Source organism: Rhinopithecus bieti, unplaced genomic scaffold (assembly GCF_001698545.2).
Source record: "Rhinopithecus bieti isolate Rb0 unplaced genomic scaffold, ASM169854v2 scaffold_41913, whole genome shotgun sequence".
NCBI classification, from domain to species: Eukaryota; Metazoa; Chordata; class Mammalia; order Primates; family Cercopithecidae; genus Rhinopithecus; species Rhinopithecus bieti.
In genome coordinates, this window is record NW_016818964.1 from 8,236,782 (window position 1) to 8,251,162 (window position 14,381).

The window sequence follows — 14,381 nt, forward strand, 5'->3', positions numbered from 1 at the left end:
GGCTCCGCCCGCCCTGGACCCCGCCCCCGGGCCGCCGCCGCCGCTGCTCATTGGCCCACGCCTCGGACGCATGGGCGCGGCCCCGCCCCGCCGCCCAGCCAGCGTTCCGTCCTGGGTCCTCCCCAGCCAGTGGGTTGGCGGCTCCCGGGGGCGAGAGCGGCCGGCTTAGCGGCCGCCAACCCCGAAGTCGCAATTGGCTGCGTTCGCCCCCGCCAGAGCTCTGATTGGACGAATCTCGACCCGGTCCCCGCCTACGCGCCCAAGTTCCGTTAGCAGGTTCGGTTGCTCCAGAATGCCTTTTCGCTCCAAGGGGCGGGACCGACGGGATGGGCCCTGTGGCTGGCTCCTCCCCCTGCACGCAGCAGCCACTGTTCCGCGGGGCGGGCGGGCGGGCTGGCAGGAGAGCGGCGGCTTGTTCCTCTTTTGAGAGCTCTGCTTTCTTGCCATTGGTTGACAGGCATCCTACTCTCTCCGCCCCTCCGGTCGCTTGGTTTTCGTCTCAAGACGCAGCGTGATGACGTAGTTCCCCGACATTCCACATGCAAGATGGCCGCAGTCGGCAAGGAGAGACGTCGCTAAGGGGCTTGCCTTAAGCGAGAGGTGAGTGATCCACCGACTGCGGGCAGCACCGCCCACCTCCCGCGTATCTGGAGGTCGGAGTAGGTTATGGCCAGCCGCCGCCATCCACTGGCGGAGTCTCTCTTTCCGGATTCTGCCTCCCTCCGCTAACCTCCGGTACACATTGAACTTAGCGGGCGGCGCGGGGCTGTGGGGCGGGCGTGTAGAGAGGGTCTGAGGCGCCGGGGCGGGGTAGGGAGGCCGGGCTCACTCTAGAACTGGTAGCGGCCCTCGCACTGGGGGACAGTCAGAGTTCGGGGACTTTCTAGGGGTTGGGCAAAAGGGGCAGGGGTGTTAACCGCGCACAGTCTCACAGCCGCAGACAACTCATATCTACCCGATTATTTCGCGGCGTATTAGTCCCAACCTTGGCTAGGCCTGAGACTTTTTGGAGGTTGTTCCATGTCTAGGGTACTCCGACTTTGGAGTTTTGAAGAGCCATGTAACGAGGGTGCGACTAAGAATGAGGAAAAGGCACTTCCGCGGTTAGATTTAGTTCTTGCCGAGACATCGTCTTTACGGACCCGCTCCTGGTGGTTGCTTTGGTTTGTTATGAAAGAAATTGTTCTTTAGAAAATTGGAGCGTAAGTCTAGAGGTTATCTGACAGCTCCTAAACTATTGTCTGCCCAAGATAGGCTCGGTAGTGCTCGCTAAATTTAGATCGCCAGTTAAAGGAAGCTTTTGCTAAGTCATCTGAGGTTAGGAACTATTTCTAAGAGCATTTCTTAAGGGTGGTCTTCTGTGTTTTTAAGGGAAACTTGGTGATGTTTGTGTATCTCGATCTAAATCGCTGTTTACAGATATCTACCACAATGCCTTGCAATTGTAGGTGCCCACTAAAAGTTTGTATGAATGATGTTGCTAGAATGAAAGCGAGGAGCTTTCAGCGCCTGGAACACTGCCTGACGTTTAATAAGCCCTCCGTATTGCTGAATGAAAGAATGGATAGATGGTGGTAATGGTAGTAGTATTGATAGACATCTGGATTACAGTTATGCCCTTAGGATGCTTACCTGTTAAATAATCTTGACTATGAATATAGTAATTATCCGAGATTGTTTTATTCAGAGCGACTACCACTGGTGTCTTTTAGGGTTTTTTCCCCTCTTGTATCTAATTTCGATTATACTGTAACGCAGTATTCAAGCATATTAGTCGATTTCTAGGCAAATCCTGTTTAAATTTGTTCCATTTTGAAAATGTAGTTTGCACCAACAAGCAATAAAAACTAATCGAGTTGTTAATGAGGTTCTTAAATGTTAAATGCTGTTTCTAAAATTAAATGTCATAAAGAAAAATTGGTCATAGCCGTGGCCTATAAAATGGGCTAGTTCATTTTAGGACGTTGTATTTGAAAGCAGTGACTCTGCTGAGTGTCTAAAAGGGAGGACAGTGTTTTCTGCTTGTTTTCTTTAAAACTGGATGAGGACAAAAAAATCTAGGGGAATTCAAGGTAATTGAGGAGATTACAGAGTGATCATATTTTTAAGCTCAGGTAAATTGTATACCAGAGTATTTGCAGATGACTTTATAAAAACATTATTCATAAATTTTGAAAATCCTAAAAGTGCAGTTAATGATAGAAGACTAGAGTCTGGTAAATGTCTCAGTTTTCACACAGAACCATTCGATGGCTCTTGGCTGCTAGGAACCTATTAATAAACTGTTTTAGAATCTTGTTGGAAGAGCCAAGTTTATGAGTACTTGGGAAAGGAGAGCTGATTCCCTCAAGCCAACAGAGCTTCAATAAGAAAAGGCCAGGTGAGGCCAGAGGTGGTGGCTCACGCTTATAATGCCAGTACTCTGGGAGGCCAAAGCTGGAGGATCACTCAAGCTCAGGAGTTCAAGACCATCCTGGGCAACATAGTGAGACCTCATCACTACAAAAAAAATTTAAAAATTAGCCAGATGTGGAGGTGCATGCCTGTGGTAGCTAGGGAGACTGAGGCAGGAGGATCACTTGAGTCAGAGATCAAGGCTGCAGTGAGCCGTGATCACGTGACTGCACTCCAGCCTGGGCAGCAGAGCAAGACCCTGTCTCGAGAAAAAGCCAGGTGACACAAATCATTTCCTTTTGTTACAGTTTACTAGACTGGTGGTGATTGGGGATTGCTGGACATAAGTTCATTTAAGTTTTTTTAGGACACAGTCTTGCAACAAGATTCTAATACTGTGTCTAGATACAAGAGTTAAATATGCATTAGATAAGGTGTGGTTAGATGGATTGATATCCATGCAAATTACCAACCCCAAAATGTTGATTAATGGGTTGATGTAAACCTGGGGAGATGTCTTTGGAGATATGCTACGGGACTCTGGTCTTGCCCTTGCTCTGATTAACACTTTTTATTACCGAGTTTAAATATATAAGCAGCATGATTCTCAAGTTAATAAATGCACTCAAACCCTGTAGTGATAATCAGCTGCACATTAGATGACACTTGGAAATCAAAGAGTTCTTAAAGGCTGAAATATAATAGGCCAGAACCAACCAGATATAAATTTACTAGGTGAGATTGTCTCAAAAAAAATTTTTAAATAAATAAATTTAGTTGGTGTGATTACATTTACAAAAACTCAGTTTTCCTGGCTTGAGAAAAGTGGTTCTAGGATGTAATGTTCCACTTACAGAAGAAAAGCAGTGTCTAGATTGAGGGAAGGCAGTATCTTCGTATAAAGTAAGACAAATTGTGGCTGCTGCTTGCTAGCTGTGAATTAGTCAGGTTGCTTCGTGTCTCTGGCTCCATTTTCTCAGTGATAAATTGTGAGGATAAGAAAACTAGCTTGCATGCTTGGCTGCAACGCAGCAGACACACAATGGACATGTTACTGAATGTTAGTTACCACCTCCCTCCCATGTACTATGCATGTCATATCTGTTTTGATTCCTAATATTTAGGGAGGGCTTGAAACACTAAAATAAAAAAAAAAAGTCATGATGAGAAAAATGGTTAGATTTGTTTACCCTAGAGAAGAGAATGTAAAAATTCCTTTTACCTATTTGAAAGACAATAGATAAGGGAAATGTGTTTTCAAAGGTTAGTTTAAGGACCCTGGTAGAAGTTAAAGAGTGGCTGAAAGGTAGATTTCATTCATGCATTCTTTTATGCCATCTGTGTAGCAGATCTAGGGGATGAACAGAACAGATAAAAATCAATATAGGAATATAGGAATTATGTGAACACCAGTTATTGATACCCAGCAATGCCATAGGCTGTTTTATAAAGTAATGAGGTTTCATTGGTAAGTGGCCAAACTAAGAGGGGATTTCAATATTGGGTGAGATAATTTGAGTGGTGATATTTACTATTGTTTCCATAATTCTAAATGTAGAAAATATATTTAGTCTTTTTTTTTTTTTTTTTTTGAGTCGGAGTCTTGCTCTGTCGCCCAGGCTGGAGTGCAGTGGCGCAATCTCGATCTCAGCTCACTGCAAGCTCCGCCTCCCGGGTTCACGCCATTCTCCTGCCTTAGCCTCCCGAGTAGCTGGGACTACAGGTGCCCACCACCACACCCGGCTAATTTTCTTTTTCTTTTTTTGTATTTTTAGTAGAGATGGGGTTTCACCATGTTAGCCAGGGATGGTCTCTATCTCCTGACCTCATGATCCACCCGCCTCGGCTTCCCAAAGTGCTGGGATTACAGGCATGAGCCACTGCGCCTGGCTGTATTTAGTCTTTTAAGATGTAAAATGATATTTAGGAAGCCCATTCCTGAAAGGTGCTGCTAAAATGCCTTGACAGGTTGCTTGTGTATGGATTTTCATTTTGCAGAGTTCATAAATCTCAGCCATTTTCACAGGAATCATGAGCTGCTAATGNGGACTACAGGTGCCCACCACCACACCCGGCTAATTTTCTTTTCTTTTTTTGTATTTTAGTAGAGATGGGGTTTCACCATGTTAGCCAGGGATGGTCTCTATCTCCTGACCTCATGATCCACCCGCCTCGGCTTCCCAAAGTGCTGGGATTACAGGCATGAGCCACTGCGCCTGGCTGTATTTAGTCTTTTAAGATGTAAAATGATATTTAGGAAGCCCATTCCTGAAAGGTGCTGCTAAAATGCCTTGACAGGTTGCTTGTGTATGGATTTTCATTTTGCAGAGTTCATAAATCTCAGCCATTTTCACAGGAATCATGAGCTGCTAATGAGAAAATTTATAACTTTATGGTCTTGTGAAAAAAAAGCTGCTAATGAGAAAATTTATAACTTTACTCTTTACTCTAATTGAAGAGTAATAGGGAACAGGTTTATAGACCTGAGGCAAAAACTTTTTCAGGGAGTTCTACGATTTTGAGGACTATCTCTATTCTGTTTATGTCCATAATATTTTTACTACATTTCATGAATTGTTTATATTCTGCCTTGGAACCTAAAGGGACCGGGAGTTTGACCAGTAACAGAAGGTAAAACAAAATTGAATATACTTATGATTTATCCACTTGTGGACCGAGATTCTTTTCCATTCCAGTTTCATCTCCACTGGGTTATTCCTAACACTGTTCCCCACTCTGTCCCTTTCTTCTCAACAGATATCTTGGTATTCTACTTCCTAGAGAATATGGAGATACTTCCTCCCCCTTAAAAGATTATTTAAAAATATCTTTCTCAAAATTTTCCTTCCCTTCTTAGGGGAAAAAAGAGCTTTCTTTCTAAGGTTAACTTCCTTACTATGCTTTGTCTTATCCCTTGACCAGTTAGCCTCCCTTGTTCTGACTCCTCTAGTCATTCCTTTTTTTGTTTTTTCTGGCTGCAGACATTTTTCATTCTCCTTCATGCTGAAAATAAGTAAAACCAAAACAATAACAAAACTCCCTACTATTACCTGTTACTCTCTTTGAGAACAGATGCCTCAAAAGAATAACCTGTTTCTGGCCAGGCATGGTGACTCATGCCTGTAATTTCAGCTACTCAGGAGGCTGAGGCAGGAGAATCACTTGAACCCAGAAGGCGGAGGTTGCAGTGAGCACCACTGCATTCCAGCCTGGATGACAGAGGGAGACTCTGTCTCAAAAAATTTAAAAATGAGTAAAAAAGAATAACCTATTTCCTAGTCTGTTCATTCTTTACCACCCCTTGCAGTTTCTACACCTTCTGTCCTATTACACTTCTAAAAATGTTATTTTATTTTTATGTGTATGTAGGTATTTTCTTTAAGTATAATCCTATACCATACAAATTACCCACTTAAACTGTACAAATCAGTAGTTTTTAGTATTTTCAGAGTCATGCAACCATCACAATTTTCAGTGTCTCTAAAAAACAACTAATCACTAATTAAAGTAAACTTTCCTTAGTTCCTTGTCCTTTAACTTTTCTTTTGCATTTGTCATTGTTGACTACCATCTCTGGTTTAAAGCTGACATCCCTTGGTTTATTTTGCAGTGAAGGATGCAGATTTCCCTACTTCTTGGACCAGTGTTTTTCCCTTTCTCTTACTTGGTGATTCTTAGTCCACAAGTGGATAAATCATAAGTACATTCAGGTCTGTTTTACCTTCCTGTCATTGGGTAAAGGCTCTCCTTTGGTGATTCTTCCTACTTGGTACAAGTTCACAGAGTTCTGTACCCAGACTCCTTCCTTCTTCATTCTCCATCCCTCCATCCGTCAACATGACTTTATAGTTGTCATCTCTGTATAGATGAATCCCAAGTAGATATGTTCTGTAGAGACTTCAGCTGGCCTCTTTATCTGTCTGATAGATATTTCCACAAAAGTATCTTAAAGTTCTTCAAGCTTAGTATTTATAGAGCCAAATTCTTCTTCTCCTCCCTTCTTATCAAAACCAGCTTTTTCTCTTGTCTTATACATTTGTCTTTTTAATATCACCCTCTGTGTCAGTCAAACTTGAAGTCATCTTTTTCCATTCTTTGCCTCATGGCCAATGATGGCACACACGCCCCTTTTTCCAACTGCCATTGTGTGGAGACAGGTGTATTAGGTAGTCTTCACTTGAACTGCTACTATAGTCTCCTAACTGTTTCTCTTTCTGCATACCTCTCAACAAACCTCATCATGCTCTCTCCCCTTACATGCGTTGTTATTATTATTATTCCCTGACAAATAATTCATATATTTATTTCTTATTGTCTCTCCTACTAGAATGTAAGCTTCCTGGGGCAGAGACCTTGCTTGTCTTGTTCCCTGCCATGCCATTAAGGCCTGGCTCATAGTAAATGCTCAGGAAATATTTAAGTGAAAAAAGTACATGGAAAACTGTTAGGCATATGTATCTTAAAGTAGCAATTCCCAACTGTAAATAAATTGCTAAGATGTGCCAAGATATTGATTCCCTCAGCCAACTGTCCAGTTGCCTTCTGTTCTATAACAATATATGTGCATGTTTAACACTTAATAATAATCAAACACCAGAAACATTTTACATGCCCAGATAGTAGAATGGATAGATAAAGTGTGTTACATTCATAGGATAAAACTGTACTGTACAGCAGACTTTCTCAGCTTTGGCACTATTGAAATGTTGGACCAGATAATTTCTTGTCATGGGGGATTGTCCTTTGCACTGAGGATGTTCAGCTACATTCCTGGCCTCTACCCACACTGGATGCCAGTGGCAACCCCCCAGTTAGGAAAACCAGAAGTGTCTTCAGACATTGCCAAATGTCCCCTGGGGGGCAAAATTGTCCCAGGTTTGAAAACCACTGCTCTGCGGCAATGAGACTGAACAACTACTGCCTTATGCAACAACAGGAATGAATCCCACAAACTTAATATTGAGCAGAAGAAACCAAATGTAAAAGTGATACTGTGTCATTGTACAGTCCTTCAAAAACAGGCAAAACTAATTGATGGAAATAGAGGTCAGAATAGTTATCTTTGGGAGGATAGTGACTAGGAGAAGAATGAAGAGAGCTTCTGGAATGTTGGTACTGTTCTATTTCTCAACTGAATAGTGTTACACAGGTGTGTTTACTTTGCGAAAAACAATCAGCCATACACTTATAATTAGTGCACTTTTCTTTTTGTATGCTGTGATTCAAATTACAGTGTTGTAATTTGTGAAACCAGTACACACACATAGGCAAGTATTCCTTGGCTATCGAGGGATTGATGAAGATAAGGAGTCCTCCTGGTCTCCTATGCAGTCTCATCTGACTTTTTCCCCAACTTTTTATTATATGAAAGAATAGTGCAATGACTACTTGTTTACCCATGGACACATATTCGTTTTTTGCCACGTTTACCGTGTGGTTGTGTTTTAGCTGAACCATTTGAAAGTAGGTTGCAGACATTAAGACACTTTACCCAAAATACTTTGGCCTTCATCTGCTAAGAATAAAGTCATTCTCCTGTGTAATCACAATATCATTATTAACCCCAAAGAAGATTAACTGACAGTAATTCCCTTCCTGATATCCTGTAATACACAATTCATACTTTAATTTTTCCTAATTGTTTGAAATTTAAAAAAAAAAAAAAAAAAGATCTAATCAAGGTTCACACATTGCATTTTGTTGTTAGCCCTCTTTAGCCTTTTTAAATCTAAGACAGTCTTTCAAAATGTTTTTTGATAACACTGACAGTTTTGAAGAGACCAGGTCGGTCGTTGAGTAGAGTGTCTCACCTTCTGGATGTGACTAATAGTTTCCGTGTTGTGCTTTTTCACTTACTCTTCTACCGTCAGTTTTTATTGTAAACTGGAAGTTCAGTCAAAAGTTTGCTTAAATTTAGCTTAAGCTTTTGGGGGACAAGAATACTGCATAGGTAGGTGATATTTATTTCACATTGCACCATATTAGAAGTCACATAATGGCAGGTTTTCACCCTATTAGTGATGTCAAGTGTGATCATTTTGTTAAGGATAAACTGTATTATTTTTTACAGTAGTTAACATCAGTGCTAGCAAAGTAGCATTTATTATCAGTAGCATTTTATTATCAGTAGTTATCAGTGCTAGCAAAGTACTATTCTCTCTATATATTAATATTATTGTGGACACATAGATTGTATTTTATGATCAACCGCAGTCATTTTTCTTTTTACTATTCAAATTACCTTGAATTAGTCCAGTGGGCACCCATCATGATGACTCCTATGTTTGTTTTTTTTCCCCTAGCAAATCATTCCTTCAACAGTCCTATGTCTTTTGATAAGCTTTGATTAGTCTGAGTACATCCCAGGTAGGCTCCAACCCCAGACTGGAAAGAAAACTGCTTCCTTTTAGAGGGTATTGGTATTGAAAAAGTTAAGATTTCAGAACTAGGTTTGTCATTCCTTCTTGGTACTTGAAAAGGAGAGAAATGGGATATATATGTATATATTTTTAACCATGATTTATCTTGATATCTTCAGTTAAAGTTTAACATTACAGATTTTTTCTTAACATTTGGTTTTGTTCATGTGTACATTTGTTTTCTCTGCACTGAAAATCTTGGTTCCTAACAACATTAACATTTACATATTTGCTTTATTCCACAACATACAAAAAAAATTTGTTTGAAAATTACAATATTAATGACACTACTAACAGTACAGTAATGAAGTTTTAAAATTTCCTTGGGGCCGGCCACGGTGGCTCATACCCATAATCCTACCACTTTGGGAGGCTGAGGCAGGAAGATCGCTTAAGGCCAGGAGTTTGATGCTGCAGTGAGCTAGGATCATGCCACTGCACTTCAGCCTGGATGACAGAGCAAGACTGTGACTAAAATAAATAAGTAAATAAATAAATAATTATTTTCAATTCTTTTTGCCCTTAAAATATATCTCATTAAGCATGTGACAAGATCAGAAATGACTTGAAGTAAATTTTCTGTGTGGTTTTGTTGCCCATTTGGTTTGAGTTTTAGGATTTGCTTTTTGATTTTTAGTTAAGTTTATGAGTATATTAAATATTTACATGATTCAAACATCAAAGGTTATAAAAGTACTTGGAAGGGAGTCAAGCTGAAAGAGCACCTAATGGCCACATTGGAATAGTTTGAGCAACAAAATAAATAATGATAGTGATAGTATTGGATTATAACCCAAAGAATAAAATACTCACATCTACACTAAAATAAATAAACAAATAGGAGAGAAGAAACGAATGTTAACAAAATGATTCCAAATAATAAATGTTGAAGCAGTGAAGGAAATACAAAGTCACCATTAGAACACCACAGTTATTATCATCTCAGGGGAGTGCTAAAACTAGTAGATGAAACTTGAAGGAGAAACAGACATTTGTATAGTATTTTGCATTATAAAATATTTCCCCCAAAATATTTACTTACTACTGGGTGGTTTTAACATATGTCCACAGTTTCTTTGAAGCCTCTTCCTCCAGAAAGTGGAGCTTAATTCCTTTACCCTTGAGTGTGAGCTGGACCTTGTGACTTGCATCTAAGGAATAGAAGATAGGAAGGGAAAAATAATAATTTACAGTGAGAAACCTGGTAGACTCCATCTTAACCAAGAGCTCATGGTTAACATTAGTAAGTTATTCTGATATCACCTGCACCCAAATATGATGTGTAGTTAATAGTGGTTATACCAAAGTTAAATTTCTTTTTTTTGATAAATGAACCATGGTTATGGAAGATGTTTACATTAGGGAAAGCTAAGTGAAAGGTATAGACAAAAACTCGTCTATCTTTACAGCTGTTCTATAAACCTACAATTAGTTTAAAATAAAAGCTTTCATAAAAGGCAAAGCTGTATAAAAAGATATACACATAGAGAAGTCTTGTTTCCATTCCTGTCTTTTCCATCCTGCTTTTCCCCCTTCCTTATTAGTAATTATTTTTTGAATTACTTTTAAAAAATAGAGATGTCTGGCCGGGCATAGAGATGTCTGGCCGGGCGCGGTGGCTCACGCCTGTAATCCCAGCACTTTGAGAGGCCGAGGTGGGCAGATCACGAGGTCAGGAGATCAAGACCACCCTGGCTAACACAGCGAAACCCTGTCTCTACTAAAAATACAAAAAAATTAGCCAGGCGTGGTGGCGGGCGCCAATAGTCCCAGCTACTTGGGAGGCTGAGGCAGGAGAATGGCATGAACCCAGGAGGCGGAGCTTGCAGTGAGTCAAGATCATGCCACTGCACTCCAGCCTGAGCGATAGAGCAAGACTCCATCTCAAAAAAAAATAAATAAATAAAGATGTCTGTTTTTTTCCCCTCCTTTGTTACATAGATGCTAACATACTGTGTACACTATCCTATACCTTGCTGATCTGGAAGTCTCTCTGTCCAGTACTTAATGATCTTTCTCATTCTTTTTAATAGCTGTGGGGTGTGCTATTGTGTGCATGTACCATATTTTACTCAGCCAGTCCCCCGATGATGGGCATTTGGGTTGTTTATAGTTTTGCCATTATAAATAACACTACAGCAAATAATCTTATGCACATGCTGTTTCATAGTTGTGACATTTCATAGTTACGACAGTATTTTCAGAGTCGATTCCTAGCAGTGGGATTGCTGGGTCAAAGAGCAAATGCATGTGTAATTTTGTTGGATATTGTGAACTTCTCTGTGACAGTTGGGCCATTTTGTACTCCCACCAGAAGCTTATAAGATCACCTGCTTCTCTATAGCCTTGCCAACAGAGCAAATTGTCAAACTTTGGGATTTTTGCCAATCCAGTAGGTGAGAATTGTATCTCAGTGTGATACCTGTTTATGAACAGGTCATGTTTTCTGAGGTTTTAATTAACTGGTCTCCCCTCACCCTTTGAACAGTGCCCAATTTAATCAGTCACACACAAAAATGTAAATTATTAGTTCAAGCTTTTGTCCAGGTACTTAATTCTTCCTCTTGGAAGAAAGATCAGATTTCCTTCAGAGCTACCAGGTGCAAGGAGGAGAATACTTAGCCCCGCCATGTCACCTTCCCCACCAGAAATGAGGCAGGTACACAGAAAAGTTTTGGTTTCCAGATGAATTGGTGGGAGCCCTGGCCCAGAACCTGGCCACAGAGCTGCTGTTTTCTTGCTGACCAGATTAACCTGGCTCCAGCCAGCTCTTTCAGAACCCTTTTGATACCTTATTTGAAAATTTCTGCTGTCTCTGATCCAGGTTACGAATGACTTATTTGTAATAGTGGTCTCTAGATGAGATCCTTGGTATTTTTTTTCCTTTCTCTCAGCGTGGAGCTTTTGGAGAATGTCTTTATTCTGAATGAAAGAGAGGGAAGAGGATGAAAAAGCAAGAACAGTTTAAAGGAGCTCCCTCTCTCATGGACCACTTCCGTCCACCCACTCCCCAAATCACAAGATGCACATTTGGTTTACATCAATGAATTCAGTGATTTGTGCAGATGTGAATTAACCAAATCCCATAACGTGTCTAAGTGAAAGTGCCTACATGGAATAAACTGAAAAGGGGTGCTAGATGGAAGAGATGGTTAGTTTTGGAACATAAATCTTTGTAAAGATTAAGACAGGCCCAGGTTTTACTGAAGCATGGAATCTGGACCAGTGTTAGAGTACTTGTGTGTCTAGTGAAGAAAAACCAGAAGAAAGTGAGATGTACTTCGTTTCTTCCAAAATTTTGTCAAATAAGGTTAACCCTTCAATCTCAAGAGAGAGGGAGGAAATACTCTTCTTTTTTAAACTACCATGTAATTTGAGATTTATTAATATTAGTACTGGGGTCATCTTAACAGTATTGTGTTAAATTGGCTCTGGAGTTAGCCTGGGCTTGTACCTAGCTATTGACCGTATGGTTTCTATAGGAAATACTGATCCCAAACCAGGTACAATCTATGATTCTAGATTGCTTATAGTATGGAGTATTCCTTTCCAGCTTTGCTTTTTTCTTTCTCATAGGATTCTAACATTTTCAGAGAACCTTTTGGAAAGAACAAGTCTACTTCAATAAATGAAGGAGAATAAAGAAAATTCAAGCCCTTCAGTAACTTCAGCAAACCTGGACCACACAAAGCCATGTTGGTACTGGGATAAGAAGGACTTGGCTCATACACCCTCACAACTTGAAGGACTTGATCCAGCCACTGAGGCCCGGTACCGTCGAGAGGGCGCTCGGTTCATCTTTGATGTGGGCACACGTTTGGGGCTGTATCCTGACTCTCCTTGGAGTCTGTTACAGATAGACTCCCCACTCACCACCAAGAAATAATTAGATTCTGTAGACAAAATATATAGTAATTTCTCTGTACCAGAGTAATTCTTAAATATCTGTTTGAATGTTGTTTCAGGTGGGGGTTTTTCTCTCTCTGGTTTGTCATTTTGAAGGTGTAGACTTAGCCACTGAGGAGGTGGCCAGCCAGGAGATATGAGGCACCCATGAGGATCACAGTTGAGGCTGGGCACAGTGACTCATGCCTGTAATCCCAGCACTTTGGGAGGCCTAGGCGGAAGCATCCCTTGAAATCTGGAGTTCGAGAGCAACCTGGGCTGCAGTGAGCCAAGATCACACCACTGCACTCCAGCCTGGGTGATGGAGACACTGTCTCAAAAAAAAAAAGATCACAGTTGAAGTGTTTCTAAAGGGTGTTAAAAGTATAAAACTTCAGCTTGCTAATTCTTGTACCATAATTCTGACACCCTGAGATTCCCATCTCCTTACTTTGCCACTAATACTGTTTACTTTACCATTGATTTTGTTGTTGTTGTTGCCTTTTTGTTTTTCTACATTTAACTAAGAATATAACCTGTAAAAGTTATTGGTTAGAGTCCTTAACCAGAACAACAGACACTATGATACCCTGGCAACTGGAATAATTTATTTTCATCGCTTCTATATGTTTCATTCCTTCAAGCAATTCCCAAGATATGTAAGTGTTTAAGTGTTTGAATTTTATTGTAATTCTCTGTCATATGTTTTTATTTCTACACAGTTTGGTGGACTAATTGTAGTCTCTGTTTTTCTCATATTTTCCAGAAAGTAGTTATTTTTATATGGTATATACTGTATATAAACAAAATCAAGTTTGAACTTTGTTTATTCTAATTAGCCATATTCAAATCTTTTCACTTAGGCCAATATGGACCATAGTCATATTGCACTTTTTATGAAAGTTTACTCCTGTGTTACCTTTCCCAAGATAAATTTGGGCTTATAATTGAGACTCAACAAAGACCAAGAAAGCAAAATGGAGCAGAAGTTGTCTATGCCATATCACTCTTTGATTACTCCTCAAGACGTGCATTGTGTCTTACTCTCTGTGGGAGATAGAGTAGCTTTCAGTCCAGGGTAAGTGGTATGACATGCACAGAACACATGATGGAAAGTGAGACCATCGGAAGATACTGGTAGAGAGCTGTGGCATTCAAGGAGGAGACGAATTACATCTTGGAGAGAGCAGGGAAAGTGCTAGGAGAAAGGTGCCAGCAATAAGGTAAGCCTTAAACGTGCATAGGGCATAGCCATGCCGTGATGGGCTAGGTCAGTGGTCCAACAGAAGCTAGCATAAGCAGAGGTAGGGGGAAGCATGTGACACATTGTCAGCCCAGCCAGGAGCTTGATTTGGCAGGAAGGGAGTGATGAAACCCTGGCTGGATAGGTAGACTGGGTCAGACCATGATAAACCTTGAATGCCAGACTTCAGAAATTTGACTTTAGTGGGTGAACAATGCAGTTATTAAGAGGTTTCATGAAAGTGGCAGACTTAACAGGAAGGTCATTGCATTGACTTGTTTTGTTTGCTAAGATTTTAGTTAGATTTATATACATGTCTTCCTCACTGGTTGTGAAGTTCTTGAAGAAGGAGACCATGTTGGAATCAGTTTTGTACCCCCAGCAGAGTGTCTGACATCTAGTGTGATTAGGATTATGTGAGGAGAGTGGTGTGTAGGAAG

The 14,381-nt window shown here is 40.6% G+C and overlaps 1 protein-coding gene across 1 annotated transcript in view; it reads left to right on the plus strand.

Moving 5' to 3' along the window:
• Positions 1 to 118: 118 nt before the first annotated feature.
• The window catches only part of CCNK (cyclin K), a 31,188-nt gene continuing 16,925 nt past the window's right edge, over positions 119 to 14,381 (plus strand). The window contains 4 exon segments of the mRNA XM_017857905.1: positions 119 to 276; positions 458 to 600; positions 12,390 to 12,638; positions 13,276 to 13,357. Coding sequence (XP_017713394.1) covers positions 12,442 to 12,638; positions 13,276 to 13,357 — 279 coding nt within the window. The 5' untranslated portion in view covers positions 119 to 276; positions 458 to 600; positions 12,390 to 12,441.